This window comes from Schistosoma haematobium, chromosome 6 (genome assembly GCF_000699445.3).
Source record: "Schistosoma haematobium chromosome 6, whole genome shotgun sequence".
Lineage (NCBI taxonomy): Eukaryota > Metazoa > Platyhelminthes > Trematoda > Strigeidida > Schistosomatidae > Schistosoma > Schistosoma haematobium.
The window spans coordinates 10078466-10099268 of NC_067201.1; the positions used below are offsets into that span (position 1 = coordinate 10078466).

A 20803-nucleotide genomic window follows, 5' to 3' on the forward strand; every position below is an offset into this window, starting at 1 on the left:
AACTTTTTTCTGTTTACTTACTTTTGTGGCATGTTGTCTGCTCTGTTTGTTTAATAGCCCTTATTTTATTCTTTGAATCATTGTGTGTTTGACGGATTTCTTAATGAGAGACGCCATAATTGAGACTTGCTTATTTATTACTTCAATTGTATCTACACTCAGAGTATAACATTTTTAACATTTGAAATGTATCTTCTTACCTGTAGAATTCATTTGTATAACTGGGGATATCTTGGTTTTACCTTGAATAAAAATTAGCGTTCAAATACCAACATATTACTACCGTTTGATTAGATATTGCCGTACATATATAATACTCCACAACCCTATCTCTTCACCACGAAGGAAATAGCATTTTACAACCATTCACGTGCAACACAATCGCATAAGTAATCTGTTATCTAGTATAAGTTACCAGTTAACACTTATTTACATATAGAAAGTAGTCGTATACGATAAGACAAATCGAATAAGAATAGGAAGAGGGATAAGGGGAAAAAGAACTGGAGTAAAGTATTATATATTTGGTATGTTTTTTCAAGAACATACTAAATTGATGATATAATTAATTCAATGTCTGATGAAAGAATAAAAAGTATTTCTGGTGTGATCTGGTTTCGTCTGTTTAATATTGGATAATGAACCCAATCGAATTTTGTTTGGATAAACGTAAATTACAGTTGTTTTTTTTTATTCACTTACCACACATGGACATATTCGTCTCGATGAAAGTGAAATAAAAATGAACAAGGGTAGATTCACAATCACTCATTATTACACTGAAATAAATTTCTGTGATAATTGAATCATAGTAAGAATTAGTAGTGAAATAATTAGATCTATATAAGGCACAAAAACAAGAACTGTAGAAGAAGCATCAATCGGATATATCAACAGAATAGTCTGTTATAAGAATTTACCACAAACAAATAAAAATGTTAATCAAATACTTGAGGTGTACAATAACTAAAACATTTATTCACTGCATTTTAATTTTATATTGAATAGTGTCACATTTTGAATCAAGTATTATAATTGTCAAACTTATCACTGAATAATTAATATGTCGTATACAATTTACTAGTTGTGACAGTTAAAATATGCCTAATCCATTCCATGACAAGTGACCTACTCTATATCATTGTTAATGGTGTGCAAATCATTATCTCAACACCATTGAACAAATAATTTGCTAGAGTGTTCAATATTCACATTAAACAGAACAGTCACGTAGTTAATAGCTATCTGGATTAATCTTAGAGTAATATTGTTTAACTGCTACACTGAACAACATCATTCATGACATATTTCAATTAATTACGAAAAGTTTAAAGGCATATGAAAAAAAAACTAAGACGCGTTCAATTTCAAAGTTAACAGTCGTACGGTTTACTCTGTAAGAAATAAAAAATGAACGATAGTGTCCAGTCTTATACTTAAATCGAATAGTCATACCGCGTTACTGTTACGAGGGTACAATTATGTTATTCAGTAATTTAGTTATATTGATTAGTTAAAGCAGATAATTCATTTATACTGTAAAATGTGTACACACACATTCAGTTATTGATTAATGCAATGTAACTTACCGCCAGTCCAATGATTTCAGATTTGATTTTTGACTGGATATTTGAATGACATACACTTCATAGTAACTTTAGATATTGTTTTGATCAGTAGTGGATTTGTGTTTGGCGTACAATAGACACTTAATCATCGGTCTTACCTTTCTTCCTTTAAATCAAGCAATATCAGTGTTTGCTCCATTATGCATTAACAAGTAAACAATCGTGTCCGCAGTTTAGAACACGTAGCAGAACCAGTATTCTGTCAAGTCATTACAGTTACTCAATGTTGAACGGTTTTTCAGCCATCGATTATTTGTTCAACAAACAGATATTAATAAAATATCAAGATCACAAGCTGATATAAAAATATTGTCTTATTCACACAGTATTGTCTGAACGCATTTTATTGAATTCTCTTTGGTATTCTATACAAAATGACAATATTGATCAAGCTGGAATCTTTTCTGGAAAACACTTCTTTCAGTACATATGTTTAGGTAAATTTAAAATTTTTATCAATGTCTACTGTGAATTTGTAGTGTTCTAATTAAAGTTGAGTGTGTTTAAAACAGTATTCAAATTTATTTGTACGAGTCCACATTTCCACGTTGTTAATTTTGATCTGTCTCACAATTAGTTATTGACACTGTAGTGGACGGTGCTATGTCAGGCCCACATTGGCTATTCTAGCTTCTGGACAGATCAATTTATTCATTCTACTCGAGCTGCACTTTGACCTTGTCACTTGTCCGCTTATTAACCTGGTTGTTTTTATATGATCGTATGTGCGTGTATTGCTTACCCTACTTATCACATATCTGTGGTTTATTTTTGTCTGAATATAAATATTGATTAACGCTTGACTAAATTGAGTTGACTCACTTTCCCCCTCTGCGCGTCATTTCCTTTCGCTTCCTTTATCTGATCGTCTGTCGGGATAAACGTGTGGTGGACCAAACAGTATATTAACCAAAAAGGAATAGTAATAAAGTTATTACGTCCAGAAGTTAATATAACAATAAACAACTTATAAATCATTAACGCAAAATAAAGGTTCAGGGACGTTGCTTATTCCACTGTGCTTGGTACCAAAGATCCACAATTATAGATAATTAATAATTTCAATGAGGTAAATATGGCTCCAGCCAGTTTTCTCGACGTAGAATGCAATAGGAATGTCACAACAGTCTATAAATATAGTTGATAGTTAATAAATAGTTTAGTTATTATATCCACAGGGATGATAGAACGAGGTATGTGTGTATAAGAGTGTATTTATTAATGCATAGTTAACAATGTAGTCCTATGTGTAATTCAAAACGGAAGTAGTTATCAAGGTCACACTCAAACAACAAGTACAATCGTTTAGTGATAAATGTACAGATTGTGGAAATAAACAAAATAAATGCGAAAGCTATCAAAAACTATTTACGAAACAGGTTTATTAGGCCTATCTCCACAAACGAATGCCAGAAGTAAATTCCTACAACGCCACCTGTATTTGGTTTCTTATTACTGCCGTCATACAAACGGGGTTAGTCTAGGTAATATACAAAGTTAAATGGAAGATTTATATTTATAGTATATTCATACATTCATCCAAATTGGGATCAGATCAGTTGACACCATAACATCAGACATATAAAGTCTTATAAATAAATTCATACGCATTGAACAAGTTGGTGATCAAACGGATTCAGCAGTTTAAGGGATAATGTTTTCGTGCATGTTGTAATAGACACCAAATTCAAGTTCCAATTTTTCCTTATAACAAAAATACTTTTACAAAAACACATAAAGCCATTATAAGTAGCAGTCAGATGGGTATGTCTATTCTGTCCAACTAATAAGCATCTATCATTATAGCTTAACCAAGTTTACATTGATTCGAACTTAGATTCTTCACTCGACGCTACTTATAAGAGCCAGACAATCAATACAAATAAGTCTACACAGGAATATTTTAAAGTAAGGATCAACTATAAGAAGTATTCTTCATTAGACAAACTCTCTTTACAGTAAACCCTACTTGATTTTGTTCACTTCTACTTAATATTATTTGCAATGATTCTACTTATTATCATTATTATTATGAAAGACTTGATCCGTATTTTCTTGGTTCTCGTTTCTTTCATAGATGCATATTTTTTTAGTTTATAGGTTAATTACATACCTAAAATTGATTATGTTCACCCTAATGATCGAATATTTCTTATATTATGTAATTGTTTGCTGGAAATTGTGCAATCAATTTTCTCCATTACAACCTATTATATTGATATTTTCAGAAGGAAAAATATAAATTTTTCCGAGACCATTAGTTTATTTCTATAATGTAATGAGATTAAGTTGATCTGAAAACAAAATGGTGTATTTGCGCCATACATTTCGAACAATCTGATTCCATATGATTAAGTGGATTTTGCAAATGAGACTGGTAAAGTGTTCCAGATATAAAATATGAATGATAAGTACTGAACCCTGTCTACTGAAATTGACCTAATGATTAAGTCTTTCTATCTATTAAATCATTAACTCATTTATCAGGTACATATGAGTGCATTTGGCTTTGAGATACACTCTAATTGTCAAGGCTAGTGACAATAGGCATCTAACCAAATCGAATTAGATGCGGCAGTTCAGATCTGATACTTAGTGAGTCCAGAGCTTTGATCGCTGAGCCACCACAATGTGAGTGATTAAAACAAAGAGACGTCATATGGATTACAATCAGGAAACAATAATTGTTTAACTGGTTAGAGAGGATCCTCGGATGCAAAACTTAATTTGGGTTATTCTTAATATTAAAAAGTTGCAATTTTTGCCCACCGTAAACAACATTATGATTGAGTTATTGAGTTTTGAATTACAGTTTTCTACCCAGTAGGTCGTTTGACAGTCAAAAACATTGATTAATTCAGCGGCTGGCCAGATACCAATCAAACACACCGAACCAGGCATCTTAAATTACTGGCGATACCCCCACGATATTCAGATGGAGAAATTCCTAGTCACGCCCTTCCTGTTACATCACTACTGTTTTACAGAGTTACTTTTCTTCACACACGCATACCACTGCTCTGAAATGACACTAACTCATGGTCTGAAGTTTTCCTTAGCGCTTACATACAAGACAATATCAACCACATCTGGTCACACTGAGAAGAGCATTCGTTCGGCAGAGAATAATTAGCAGGCCTTGTTCAACTTAGTCGATCCCCGATATAAGTTTTGAGCACAAGTGATTCTCAATAAATTTACTAGTTTTTTGATTAACAATTGTGGTTGTATATTTGTACCAAATAAAATTGTTTGGAAATGTATTTAAGAATCTAAGTCATTGTCTACCGTGAAGTAAGATTATTTTGAAACTAGTAATGTACACAAGAGATGACATAATAATACCACGAAGGCTACAATCCATGAAGTTAACACCTATTGACAAGAAGCATGTTGGCTAACAAAATGAAAAACAGAAAATCGTCATAACTACTTTTCTCATTTGGTCTTTCATTGCAAAAGGTTATCTAAAGCAGAAAAGTTTACTCCTAATATTCTTAACTGAAAGACATGAGTTCAAACTACACAGGTAGAATGAACTTTATCGATGCTTTATGTACACCATATTAACGGTTCAAAGTAGGAACAAATTGGGGACTAGTTTTCCAAAATGAACATATAGTATAGTGCATTTGCACTCTTTTAACAGATTTCCAATGAAATGAATATAAACACATAGGGTACTAACATAGAAAGAGAACATCAATTATCTGGTTCTATTAAAATTATATTTCTCTTTCTAACTGATGAATTCACTAAAGATGTGAAGAAAAAACAATAACAACAGTACAAATAAGTATTAGTTTCCACCACGCTTAAATCAGACGTGATTTACAACGATCAACAGTAAAGTCGTTTCTAATTTTATGCACGTTTTGAAAAACCAGGGCGTACAGGCATAACATAATTAGCCGCAGCTTGATATTGTAGTTGATAAGCCAAAGGATGTATTTTAAAGCCAAATAACCTGTTAAAAATGAAATAAATAAAAAACAACAGTGTAAAAATAAACAAAAACTATGCACTGAAATATGTTTACTGTTTGACAGAGCCTATATGACTTTTATAAACTCCCAATACTACAAAATAGTTGCCTGGAATATTTAAAGTTGTTGTGAATTAGTTACTGTTTCATGTACTAAATTTATAGACCATAGGTGACGTGTTAAAAACTATCCTATCGATTTTAAATTTTAATACCAAGTATTGTTGACCTGATAACATTCCCAATAGTTCAACCTTATAGAGGAGATAATATGTTGAAGAGAACTACATTGTAGGAAAATTACGAACTACTCTACCGTTGTAACATAATTTACATATTTAAGTGATGGGAAATTTATTTCCAGTGATGATTTATAGATGAATAATTCTTTTTGAACTCAGTTACAATACTTTGTCAGTCTCTTATAGAGTTTATTACTTTGAAAACCGACATCATTTGGAGTTAATGAAGTGCAAAAATCCAAAACGCTATGTTGTTTTAATTTGAAACAACTTGTGTGTTCGAACTATCGACCCCACATGGAAGTCAACTGAAAATAAAAAGTATTCGCGTATGTTAGCGGAATATAGACTGGATTAATGCACGTTCCGTGCACAATTGTATTGGTACACGCTGATTGGCTATTTCTTATCCAATCAGCGATAGTAGATTCTTGGAGAAGACTCTAGAATCTCATGTAAAAACTATAAACATACTAACGATTTTCTTGTTCTGATTCCTACTTCCATCTACCCTTATTATCTGGAATATAATTTCGTTCCTGTTCAACCGTGTTCTGATTTAGGGAGTTGTCGAGTGAAGTAGTGTCAAAAAATAATAAGGGATAGGAATAGCTGGGTCGTAATAAGAGAAATTATAACAGTGTGATAAGCTTTATGATTGAATTCCTACTTTAGAATACCATTAAGTTAAAATACAATGCTATTATTACCCTATATTATCAGCGACTATGTAGTTCTACCCATTTATCCTTGAAGGATAAATCCTAAAACTTTCGATAGGATTTTAACATCTCGTTTAGGTTTTTGATGTGGTGATGAGACGAAATTTTTTAATTGTTAAAGTCATTGAATAGGATTATAATCGGCAGACGAATACAACGGCCACGTGATCGAGTGATGACTACTTAAGAGATCGTATTATTGATGGTTAGAAATTAAAGACAAGACCACTAGTCAGATAAGTAGTTTCGCGTGTAATAAAATGTTATTATATCCAGAATATGAACACAAAATAAATGCAATCAAATATCACAGGCGATTGGAGGAGATTAGCTTGCAGGTTGCTCATTACCCAATCAAGACCTGGTTGTTAGGTCTAAACTTTTGGCATCGTATCATAACTAAGTAACTGTTGTATTAATTAACAAGCTTATTTTTATGAGACGGATAGTGAGTCACTTTGAACACAAACATTTTAACAGTTATTTGGATGAACATTACTAAATGAATAAAGGATTTCAGGCTGAGGATAACAAAGTTAAGATAGCGTTTATTTAACACTAAACCATCATTTTATGTAAAAACAGCATAGGCAAACCAATTACTGTTTATTGAATAACTATTTGAACTAATGCACACTTTATAAGTCTTGTTACTATTTGTTTCAATAGTTGGACTGAGCCATGTAGATATATGCAGACTACCTGGTTTGGGTCCGTTTGATTATTGTAACCGGTGGTTAGAGATTTGGAACGACACGAATCAAAATCGTTCACAATTGAACAGGTGCATCCACTGTTTTTCCTTAAATTCTAAGTTCCTAAACTCCTTATAAACTTTTTTGATTATGTCACTAATTTATATTTTTCCTCTAAAATTGTATATTTCATGCATAATCTTTTGTAATGTGAATAATACTGTTGATACCTCTACTACTCTGGGGTTCGCTCTGAAACTCATCTCGCTGTGCTAACGAGGTATGGAAAATTGAACCGATGCACACATATCCCAGGTTCTGCGTCGTGTTTGACTGAGTGACTGTTTTGTTTACCTTTGTGATAGCTACGTAACACAATACTGTGCTGCTGGCTTCGAATTTAAACCTTTCCAGTTCGTATCGTTTTGTCTTGTTTGCATGAGGTTGGATTATTACTGATTCTAAAGTACTATTCAATTAATACATGTTAATATCACGGAAGGAAATTCCTTGAAAACTTGACAATTTTAACACGTTCAGCTACTCATTAAGTATTATTCAGACACTAGGTGTATAAACATGCAAGAAGTAAAAAAAAACTTAGGTCGATTTTACGGCTGTTTCTTTGAAATTATGCAACAGCTGCCTTCGAGAATTATATAACTTGAGAGTTAACATTAAGTAATAAATTAAGTACTCAGAGATGAACAAAGTAAGACTGAATTCTCTTTTATTCATTTAACCAGAAATATATAGAATACGATCAAATTAACATCAAAGGATCCTTTAAGTACCATATGTATGAGAGGCATAGACAGTTTAGCATAACTCAATGAATGTTTCAGAGTATTAAAAACGAAAGTTTAGTGAAATCAACGATATACTCTACCATACATTTAAGAGTATTCGTAACCCGAAACAGTGGAAAGTTTCTAAAAACAGTTAATTTTATTACACAGATGGAGTTTCAGCAAGCATGTCAACAAAAAGCTGGTAACTCACCTATCAGGCACAGATCCATGTACTTGACTTCAAGTGACACTCTAAGCGCGAGGCCTAGAGATACTACCCGGTCACTCAAAGCGAATTAGGTTGAGTTAGGCTCAAACTTGTGACTGAAAACAGGCGTTGGATTACGAAGCTGCATTATCTTATTTTTCTCCTAAGTAATTAATACACAATTTGTATAGCATATCAAAATACGTATAAACACTTCCTATAATAAAACCTACCTTGCAGTAAACTGTTTACTAGCTCGTTTTGGTCTGTACTCTGGATGAACTAAAAACAACATATGCGGAAAGCCAGTACCGAAATACGCTCCATCTGTATGATGATGACGAGTAGATTTCGGTGTATAGGTATCTTGACATCTAGGACAATATATCTTAACCATAGCTTCACCCGGAACGTCTGATAAACCGACTGGTAAACATGGTTGACTTTCACAGTAAACCTTTGATAGTAAAGGCATTAGAAAAAAGAATTTTAATACCTTCGCATTTAGATACATTAAAGCAAACTTTTCCAATCTACTTGGAAACTGGTGAATAATCGGGATATCGCACAGAAGGATGAAATAAACACTCGCTGATTTATAGATCTAAACTACTATAAATTTCCTTGTAGTCGTATGTAAGATTATAACGATAACGAACGACTGGTGTTTGCGGTGGACTTACCTATTCTAACGACACAGGCTATTTGGAATTTTGAGATGGTGGAGACGGCGAGGACACACTGCAGCACACTGGCAGCACGAAAAAATGAAGAGAAATACCTGAAGGATTATTTATTTTATTTATTTGAACACATAAATATCGGTACAAGGGGGCACCAAATATAAATGCGCCACACGAAACAATGAGAATGGGGAGATAAAAAGGTAAGGAGCGCAAACGGAAAAAAAGAAGATGAACAATAATGACCAGATTAGTGCAAGGAAGCATCATCATCATCATCATCATCATCATCATCATCATCATCATCATCATCATCATCATCATCATCATCATCATCATCATCATCATCATCATCATCATCATCATCATCATCATCATCATCATCATCATCATCATCATCATCATCATCATCATCATCATCATCATCATCATCATCATCATCATCATCATCATCATCATCATCATCATCATCATCATCATCATCATCATCATCATCATCATCATCATCATCATCATCATCATCATCATCATCATCATCATCATCATCATCATCATCATCATCATCATCATCATCATCATCATCATCATCATCATCATCATCATCATCATCATCATCATCATCATCATCATCATCATCATCATCATCATCATCATCATCATCATCATCATCATCATCATCATCATCATCATCATCATCATCATCATCATCATCATCATCATCATCATCATCATCATCATCATCATCATCATCATCATCATCATCATCATCATCATCATCATCATCATCATCATCATCATCATCATCATCATCATCATCACTACATCATCATCATCATCATCATCATCATCATCATCATCATCATCATCATCATCATCATCATCATCATCATCATCATCATCATCATCATCATCATCATCATCATCATCATCATCATCATCATCATCATCATCATCATCATCATCATCATCATCATCATCATCATCATCATCATCATCATCATCATCATCATCATCATCATCATCATCATCATCATCATCATCATCATCATCATCATCATCATCATCATCATCATCACATCATCATCATCATCATCATCATCATCATCATCATCATCATCATCATCATCATCATCATCATCATCATCATCATCATCATCATCATCATCATCATCATCATCATCATCATCATCATCATCATCATCATCATCATCATCATCATCATCATCATCATCATCATCATCATCATCATCATCATCATCATCATCATCATCATCATCATCATCATCATCATCATCATCATCATCATCATCATCATCATCATCATCATCATAATAATAATAATAATAATAATAATAATAATAATAATAATAATAATGGGGGAAACGGAAAGGTATAACCAGAAGAAATCTTTCAGTTAAGGAAGATGCAACAACTTTTTATGAAGAAAGTACAAGAATGTTACAGCAAGATCGCCACTGGCTTTAGTTCTGAAACATGTTTGATAGCATCTCTAGCCACTGTGTCGCATCATCTCTCGGACCCCAGCCAGGTAGTCGTGAAGGACCAACACAAGCCAGTGTTGTTGTTACCTTGACGTGGTGGTCGGGCTTGCCTATCGTGATAAAGCAACCGAGCTATACTGGCTGGAACAACCGTTCCTCAAGGTCCTACCATGTCAGACAGGTTGGTTGATGAGCGGTAAGACTAAAAGCAACAAACCTAAGGTCCGAAGGTGAAGTCGTACTGCTGACAGCAGTAAGGTGTTTCCTTCAGACAACCAGCATGACAGCGATGCTGCCTTCCCACAAGGAGGGGTGGGGTTAGAAAAAGTCGACCCTAAAGATGCACACCCCGCCTTATCCCACGGATTTCCGTCTCCGGCTGTAAGGCCCTTTGAAGAACGGAGCTAACACGCCAAAAACCTCCCACGAAAAGGCCGTGCGCGACCGGCCTCAAGCAGTTGTCCCTTGGGCACTGCGGTCACGCTCTCAGGTCACTAAGACCACCTCTAATCTAATTTTCTTTTCAGGTACCTCCAGAAGAACCCTTCCACGGTGTGGGCAACCGGGAAGTGATAACCGCCCTCATACCTCTAACAGCACTCGAGACCACTGTATTCATAATCAACTTCCCTCTTCAATTCTTATTATTCCTCCTACATCGACTTTCAACTCTAAATCTCCTCTTTCGGCTTCTTCCTCAAGTGTCACCACAGCCAACGATCCTAGTGCTCAAAACACTGTCCCAGGTCTACTGAAACCTCGCTCCACACTACACATTAGAGCCTTCAACGTACGAACCCTATGTCAAATCGGTCAGCAGGCTTCTTTGGCTAAAACCCTAGAGTCTCTTTCCATTAATGTATGCTGTGTCTCCGAAACACGCATACAGGATTCCAGTGTGGTCATTCACTTGACCTCACCTCGGCAAAACGGAGAGCCAACGAGATACACCCTCCGTGTATCTGGTGACCCGATGGCCAGTTCTCGTGGACTGGCAGGTGTAGGCATAGCACTAAGTATGAGGGCCGAACAAGCACTGCTAGAGTGGATCCCCGTCAACAGTCGTTTATGTGCTGTTCGGCTAAACGGCTACGTAAGAACTCGGAAGGATAGGAACACATGTCGTTGCCTTTTTGCCGTTTCTGCCTACGCTCCCACTGACTGCAGCTCAGATGAAGTGAAAGATGAATTTTACAGAAAGCTTTCCGAATTTCTGCAGAAAGCTAAACGCTCAGACATAGTACTCGTAGGGGGTGACTTTAATTCCCAGACAGTTAGTTTAAACCAAACAGAAAGGCATTTAGGTGGGTATTTTAGTATACCGGCACAGCGAACAGATAATGGTGATCGTCTGCTGCAACTATGCTCAGATAATCGTTTATTTTTAGCAAACACAAATTTTAAGCATCAGGAGAGACATCGTCTAACATGGCGACCCCCTACACCAAATCAACGATGGACTCAAATAGACCATTTTGCCATCAGTCATCGTTGGAGAGGGTCGGTACAAGATTGTCGCTCATTCTGGAGTACCTGCTTAGACTCCGACCACGCCCTAATACGGGCACGCATCTGCTTGTACCTCACTGGACGCAAAAAAGCCACAGTAAAAAGACCTAATGGAACTGAGTTGAGTAACGAGAAAACCAAAAGTAGGTTCCAGGAACAACTGAGGTCACACTTAGGTAGTTCTGAAGACGAGGCTGACCCAGATGTTGCTTGGAAAGCTATACAAACAGCTGTGGAAACAGCAGTGACATCTATTAGTGACTTAAACCACAGAGTTACAAAGAACCAGTGGATTTCTTCAAGGTCTATCACACTGATGGATTTTCGCAAACTCATCCCATCAGGTTCTGAACATGATGAAGAGCGTAAACAAATCAGATCTAGGTTAAGAAAACGTCTAAGGAACGACCGTGAGCAGTGGTGGGTAACGAAAGAAAAAGAGATGGAAAAGGCGGTGACTATAAGGAACACAAGACAGCTTTACAGACTAATAAAAGAAACTGGAATTAATAAGTCAAGTGTAAGTGAGATTATTTCGGAAAAAGACGATACTCTCATCTACTCCCAATCTAGACGTTTAGAACGATGGGCGGAACATTTTAGGGAACAGTTCAGCTAGCCTTTAGCGACTCTACAACTACCCTCCATTCTCAGACAGTGTGAATGGAACATTGAAGTAGGTCCCCCAACTCTTGCTGAAGTTCAAAAGGCTATAGTTAATCTGAAACGAGGAAAGGCAGCTGGTCCAGATGGATTGGCTCCAGAAGTCTTTAAGGATGGTGGTCCAATTTTAGCGATTAGGTTGACTAATATTTTAGCTAAGATCTGGGAGTTAGACGTTATCCCATCTGACTGGTCACAATCACTTATCGTCCCAATATATAAGAAAGGGTCAAAATCATCCTGTGACAACCACAGAGGGATTAGTTTAACTAATATAGTATCTAAAATACTAGCCTCGATAATTATCAGACGCCTAACTAAGACTCGTGAACTGCAAACACGAGAGAACCAAGCTGGCTTCAGACCTGGTCGTGGCTGCATTGACCACATATTCACCATTCGTCAGGTTCTAGAACATAGGCATACTTATCGGCGTCCGATAATGGTGGTCTTTCTTGACTTAAAAGCAGCATTTGACTTTGTAGACCGCGAGATTCTGTGGCAGTGTCTGTCATTGAAAGGCATACCCCAGAAGTACATAAACCTTGTAAAGGCTCTTTACTCGAACACTACTAGTCGAGTCAGGGCTTATGGCGAACTGTCACCTACTTTTGCAACCTCAAGTGGTGTCCGTCAAGGCTGTCCACTTTCTCCATTTTTGTTTAACTTCATCATAGACTTATTGATAGAAATAACATTCTCATCGACTGAATTCTCGGGCATTGATCTCCTACCAGGAGGTCCACTTATCGACTTAGAATACGCAGATGATATAGTCCCTCGAAATGCAAGTTGTTGCTTCAGGACTGGTCTGCGTCAACACCTGAACTAAGGATAGGGAGTGAAGTAGTCGAACGCGTTGACAACTTCACTTATCTTGGAAGTCTGATCAGCCCTAATGGGTTGGTATCGGACGAAATCTCAGCACGGATGCGAAAAAGCTCGTTTGGCCTTTGCCAACTTACTTTACCTTTGGCGAAGGCGAGATATCCGTCTATCAATAAAAGGACGAGTATACTGCGCGGCAGTCCGTTCTGTTTTACTTTACGGCAGCGAAACATGGCCTTTAAGAGTAGAAGACACTCGTAAGCTACTAGTATTTGACCACAGATGCCTTAGAAATATTGCTGGCGTCTGCTGGGATCCCCGGGTAAGTAATAGTGAGGTTAAACGCAGGGTATTAGGGAATGATGGTAATTCAGTTGATGAGTTTGTTAATCTTCATCGACTGAGACGGTTGGGCCACGTGTTACGTATGCCCGAACACCGATTACCACGACGTGCAATGCTAACCGGTGTTGGAGATGGTTGGAAGAAGGTTAGGGGCGGCCAAACCAAAACGTGGCATCAGTGCTTGAAGTCACTAACATCTAGTCTGAGGCATGTTGGTAGATGCAGACTACTTGGTTGGGGTCCGCATGACTGCCGTAACCAATGGTTGGAGACTCTTGGTGACATGGCTCAGAATCGGTCACAATGACGTCGGTGTATACACTCTGTTTTCTCTTAAAATAAGATATTAAAATCGCTTTATATCTTTCTTTCTACGAACTAATTCTTTCTTCCTGTACTATATCCTTGTATTCAATCTTTCTTTTATATATTACCACCTCTGAATTAACTACTTTTATGAATCCGGTGTCAATCTTGTTGTGTTAATGAGGTATGGCAACTTGGACCGATACATATATGTGCCTGGTCCTACGCTGTAGCTGACTGACTGAACACAAGCCAGCCCTTTGCAGCTTTCTTTTATACCAAGACACCATGTCATGCACTGACTACCTCTCCGCTTCTTCCAACCAGTCCCAGAGTCGGCAAATAATGCACGACGTGGAATTCTCTGGGACGACATTCGTAAAACATGTCCAAGCCATTAAAGTTGGTGTTTTAAGATGGTGACACCAATTGCATTATCGTCTCTGTGCCCGAACACACGATGCCGAACCTCTGCATTACTAACATGGCGTTGCCACTGGATGTCAGCAATCCTTCGGAGACAACGATGATCGAACACAGAGAGCTGTCTAACGTCCTCAACTCGGAGAGGCCAGGTTTCACAAGCATAGAGCAAAACTGCTCTCACTGACGCGTTGTAGATCCGACCTTTTACAGCCAGACTAACATCACGAAGGCGCCAAAGATGGCCCAGATTGGCATAAACCGTTCTGGCTTTCACTATACGTGAATCGATTTCATCACTCACGCCACCACCAGAACTAATGCAGCTACCTATATACACGAAATTCTCAACTACTTCTATCTGTTCACCATCCAGAGTGAGTACAAGATTAGAATCCTGCCAGTCTCGTAGAAGTACTTTGCACTTCGGAGGTGCAAAGCACATACCATACCTACGGACATTGATTGCCAACTGATTAAGTGCGGATTGCGTGCCTTGGGCATTATCGCACAGTAAGACAATATCGTCCGCATACTCAAGGTCGAGAAGTCTTTCTCCAAGCAACAAATCCACACCGCCATTACTTACATCCATCAGAGCTGTTTCCAGAATGTCATCGATGGCAAAGTTGAAGAGGAATGGTGAGATTGGGCAACCCTGCCTAACCCCACCGCTCGAATGGAACAATGGAGAAAGGTAGTTGTATGCCCTCACTCTGTCTGAAGTGTTTGTATATAGGGCATTTAAGGTGTGAATAAACTTCTCAGGCACACCCTTCTTCAATAGACAATCCCAGAGAACAGTCCTGTTCAACGAATCGAAGGCAGCCCTGATGTCAAGAAACACTAAGATTGTTGGCCTTTGATAAGTATGGCGGTGTTCTAACATTTGGCGGAGGGTGAAGATATGGTCAATACATCCTCGACCAGAACGAAAACCAGCCTACTCCTCGCGAGTCAATCATTCTCGGGTTTTGAACAACCTACGAAGTATGACGGAAACCAATAGCTTGGACGCAATCGGAAGTAGACATCCCCCGATAGTTGTTACAGGAACGACGTAAACCCTTTTTAAAGATAGGGACAACTATTGGCTCATTCCATGACGTTGGTACACTCTCTAGTTTCCAGACCTTTGTAAACAACACAGTCAGTTCTTTAGCCAGAAAGTCACCATCATCTTTAAAAAGAACCGGAGGTAAGTCATCTGGCCCCGGTGATTTGTAGCGCTTCAAGAGTTGGAGTTCCTTGCGGACTTCCGCCTCATTTGGTGGATCAGTCGTCACCAGCCAGGGAGGGCAGTATAGTCTGGCCGATGTTGCCGGAGCGGCAGGCCAGTTGAACTGCCCTTCGAAAAATTCTGCCCATCGTCCAATACGTCAATGGATGTTGGTGATTGGCATCCCGTCATCCTCGCAGATTGTTTCGCTCACACGAGACTTCTTGCTGCCAGCGGCTCGGATGAGTTGGAAGAGCTTCTGTTAGTTACCAGATGAAACTGCTGCTTCCAGCTCATTAACACGCTCCGACCACCAGGTTTCTCGGTCCAATATTTATGTGCTCAAATAAATAAATAAATAAGTAAATCAAGATCTTTTAATTCATATCCCTATTTATTTTGATATACTTTAATATTTCCTCACTTGAACTATTATGAATGCATTTCTGTGTTATGTAGGTAGTGCAAAATAAAATGAAAAAAATGCTAACTTCAGTTATGGTTGCGAAAAAAATGAAGTAAGACTGCTTTTATTTCATTTAAATGTCAAAGTGAAAGAATATTTACAAGTTCAACATATGCAAGCAGGAAAAGTTTACTTACTCTAGGACAATAACCGAAATCCCCTTGCTGCCATTTCGCCACCATAAAACAAATACCACGATTTGTCAGAATGTATCTAGAATGTATTAGTCCATAAAGCATTTCAGCTGCTTGTTCAATGAGATCGGTATTTTCTGGATTATCAGAAGGGTCTAAAAGTATTTTTTTAAAAACCTCATATTAAGTGACTGACCTACCAGAACAAACGTATCTAGCACAAACCTAGCAAATAAGTTAAATCCTCGATAAGTCAGGGAAAATATTTGACTCAGTGGTTTACTCTCTACAAAATACGGAGATTGATACGCACGCGTGTAAAAGTCAGCAAGCTGTTCTTAACAGTTTATTTGATGCCAGTTATGATGCAATATATCAACACTTGTAAACTGCCCTTGCTTAACTCACCTATTTACTTAGTAGTGAGGCGAGTCTCAAAAAAAAGAACAGTGGAACATGGAATAGTGAGAAAAACATTGCTATTTCTTATGATGAACAATGGGTTCAGTATCCTAGAAGACCTAGGTTTCACACTATGCTAATTGTTAGCTTCCACTGAAACGCTAATCCATGAATGCTTTCATTTCTCTGAAAATGCTTCCCTTCAAAAGAACTTCTAGGAAAAAAACTACTAGAGAATTTGGACTAAACGATTCACAATCATTCGCTATAGCGCAGACCCACTCACTCTTTATCTCTAGATTTTGAGTTCGTGTTCTTTTATAACAATTTGCTTGTTCTTTCAAACCATTTGAATTTTCAATATTTAGTTTTTCTCATTCTCCTTATTACATTATTTCGACTTTTCTGGTTAGTTTCATCTCATAGCACTGTAGTACGACAACTTAAAGAAACGTACATCTGTATCAGGCTTTGCGTTGATGATAACTGTCTGGTTTTTGAAGCATTAGTTTTATCCAGACACTATAAACAGGAAATAACTTGAAAGAGAATCGAACAGTGACTAGCGAAACTGTAGGAGGTGTGTAACTAACACCGAGGTCTAAATGGTTTTCTTAATGATTATGATGAAGACAATCTTGAGGGGATAAACTCATTGTCAATAAACTTTTACAGTAGGAGGCTAGATTGATAAGTGAAGCGCCTATTAACATCTACACACCACTCGTTAGCAAAGTGATTTCAACAAATAGGTGCGTTAACAGCGACTTTCCAACCTTCTAAGAAATTGAAAAAGCTGTGATAGAGTTGGGACAGAAATGCAGCAAGACGTGATGAACCATCCCAAAAGACGGTTATCAATAGTCAGTCAGTCAGCTACAACGTAGGACCAGGCACATATATGCATCGGTCCAAATTGCCATACCTCATTAACACAACAAGATTGACACCGGATTCATAAAAGTAGTTAATTCAGAGGTGGTAATATATAAAAGAAAGATTGAATACAAGGATATAGTACAGGAAGAAAGAATTAGTTCGTAGAAAGAAAGATATAAAGCGATTTTAATATCTTATTTTAAGAGAAGACAGAGAGTGTTATCAATAACTAATATTGGGAAAGAGTCACACTCCATTTTACGAAGATTAAAGATTATCCAGATCGGCTTTGGTTTTTCAAAAAGGATTCACTCTCTTTAACTTATTGCTAAACCGAAACTGTTACTCTGGTACACCATGTAGGTTTGCCAATTGTAGCGGTCGAATGCAACTATATCAAGCATTTCTTCAGTCCATATTACATCTGGCATTTTAGTTGAGGAACGGCGAACCAAAAGTAAGGATCCTCAAGTCCAAGACACCACATAATGTTACTTTTCTAAATTTAGATAGTTGCAAACGTTAGTAATGAGGGAATAGCGAAGCAACCGAAATATTTCTATACCAGCGTAGATCAAGTTCATAATTCACACGGAAAAACAACCAGATTTAATGACATGCAACATGAAGGCACATAGTACCAAATTTTAGCATCTAAAAGATTTACGAAAAAACAAGATGCAACAGACGGTAATCTTACAAAACCAAAAGATTTATAAACGTCTTACCAGTTTCCAAATCAAGTATCATATCGAGAGCATCACGGTATTCAGGAACTTGCTCTGATAAACCGGTAAGGTTGAATCGATCTTGGATGTAATCCTCCTCTACTTCACAAAAGAACTCATTTCCACGTAGGCCACAGAACCATGATATCCAAGAGATTTCATCACTACTACTCATGTTTTATGTAGTACAATTCTCCAAAATTTAGCTTTAGTATGGTAGTCAGTCAAACTCTTTACCCAGTTCAGATTGAATAATAAGCTGGCTAATCAACAACGATCGAAACAAAAATTTCAAATAAGAACAAATATGACATGATAGATTAACTCATTAGGCAAATAAGTGAGGTCGATTGAAACTATACAAGATAATGAGTCATCATTTGAGAAAGCAGAAATTTAAGGCCTTCCACTCTCTGAACTACGTAAACAAATAATAACGACAATTCTTTTGAAAACACTTTTGCAGACAATGTAAGGCCAGGTCGAGTAATCAATCCAGAATGACAAAACTGTAAGAGGGTCGGAATCAACCTTAAATTTGAGTAGATAGCAACGAAAAGTGTAGATTCGTCCATATGCAATATAATGCAGGACTCGTATGGTATAAACGAACAACTGGCGAGACTAATTTAGGGACGACCTTTGAACGAATCTTAAATGACATTGACCATTATTAGCCCATCAGAAGACAGTTAGTATAAAGTGGAAATATATTATAAGAAAGTAATGAATTACAGTGGATATTCTTCTTTTACATGATTTAAAAACTTGTTAAGGTTTGATAAAGGTTCAGAGGTTCTGAATTCATAATGCATATGGTATAGAAACTCGTCCATAGGGTTAGGGTTGTAGCCTCTCAATAAACACCTCTTCTCTAAAATCCGTTGCAAACCGATCATATAGGGTTAGGGTTAGCACCCTAACCCTATGGACGAGTTTCTATACCGTGTGCATTATGAATTCAGAACCTTTGAACCTTTATCAAACCTTAACAAGTTTTTAAATCATGTAAAAGAAGAATATCCACCGTAATTCATTACTTTCTTATAATATATTTCCACTTTATACTGTCTTCTGATTGACTAATAATTGAAATTGCTCAAACGCTTGTGATTGGCTCGTTCCTAAATTACAGTTTCGCTCGAACAACAACTAGACGAGTTAGTGATAAAAATGTCTTCATTTTCGATAGCCTTCCTCCCTTCACTTGGGAAAATATTCAAAGATGAACCACGAAACAAGCTTGTAGTCTTGGACCTACATATGCGGCATATAAATGGCTGACAATAAATCTTTTGCTGAACGAGCTGTCGTGACCAGCAAAAATGGAGCATTGATGCATCTAGATAGGAACCTAGGTGTATGAAATAAGTTGGAGTATGAAATACTTCATAAAATTAGTGAGATGTTATCAAATCTCCAACAGAACAAAAGCTCCCCTCTCAAAGAGTTCTATAGAATTTCTTGGACCGATGCAAATAATTAGCTTTGACTGCTCTTTATGGGTAGACAAAATTGTCGACAATTCAAACAGCTCTCGCATATCGAGATTGAGAGTACTATAACCAACGTTATGGAAAATAATAAACCTGAGTATTTCAGAGAACAACTATGTTTATGATTTACGTGGTCACTACGAGATTGCTTTTGAGTTACATATATCTCAACATGTATAAGTCCAGTTTTTGTTCCTAGGAAATTTTTGCAACTCGCCTCTGGATTAGTTCCAGTGGAGAACATATTCTACGCACACGCAGTAGGGTTTGATAATGTTACTAAAATATGTTTAAACTGGCATACGGATGTTAGAATAACGAGCGTCTTAGCAAAGTGTACTTTAGGGAGTCTAATCCCTCCCAAAATATGGTGCTGGAATTTCCCACAATAAAGACGGTTCAATTAAAAGGCAAGATATTTGCCCGAGGTTAGAGTAACAGGTCGCAATAAAACACAATTCCCTCAAAAGTCCGCCACATTTTGGTACAAAAACTTCCCCCAACTTATCTCAAAGATAGCAATATGACAGGGTGTATCTCAAAATAAAACGGTATGCGATGGCATGCGAATTATTCATCTAATGTATATGTTATTTCAGTCAAAAATACCACAAACCAAACAAGTGACTACTGAACTAACCGAACGTGGTCAAAGTCCAACCGCGACTTCGAGGGAATCTTAAAGCACGCTCCTTTGTTCAATCTTCAATCTAAATAATGCAATGAAATTTTAGACGAAATGGAAAAAGCTTTTGCTTGACGGGCTTCGGTATTTAGTGACAGTGAATTGTCGATGTCTCTGAGTAGGAATTTGAGGATATCTAAAAAACGAAAAATACTGGTAAATCATAGTGAGATGTCTTCAGTCCTTAAAATTACTTCAAGTTTTATCTTTAAAGACTTACGGAAGATCGCTGAGATCATCTCGCAAATAGATAAATGTCTGTCT

General features: G+C 37.0%; 1 protein-coding gene across 1 annotated transcript; it reads right to left on the reverse strand.

Moving 5' to 3' along the window:
* Window positions 1-5337: 5337 nt before the first annotated feature.
* Window positions 5338-20562, reverse strand: CSNK2B (Casein kinase II subunit beta). The gene is made up of 5 exons (XM_051216823.1): window positions 20495-20562; window positions 18359-18621; window positions 16353-16504; window positions 8505-8728; window positions 5338-5595 (listed from the first exon to the last, which is right to left on the reverse strand). Exons 2-5 carry the CDS (start codon window positions 18531-18533, stop codon window positions 5493-5495), a joined length of 654 nt encoding a protein of 217 aa, XP_051065438.1. The 5' UTR covers window positions 18534-18621; window positions 20495-20562; the 3' UTR covers window positions 5338-5492.
* Window positions 20563-20803: the final 241 nt, after the last annotated feature.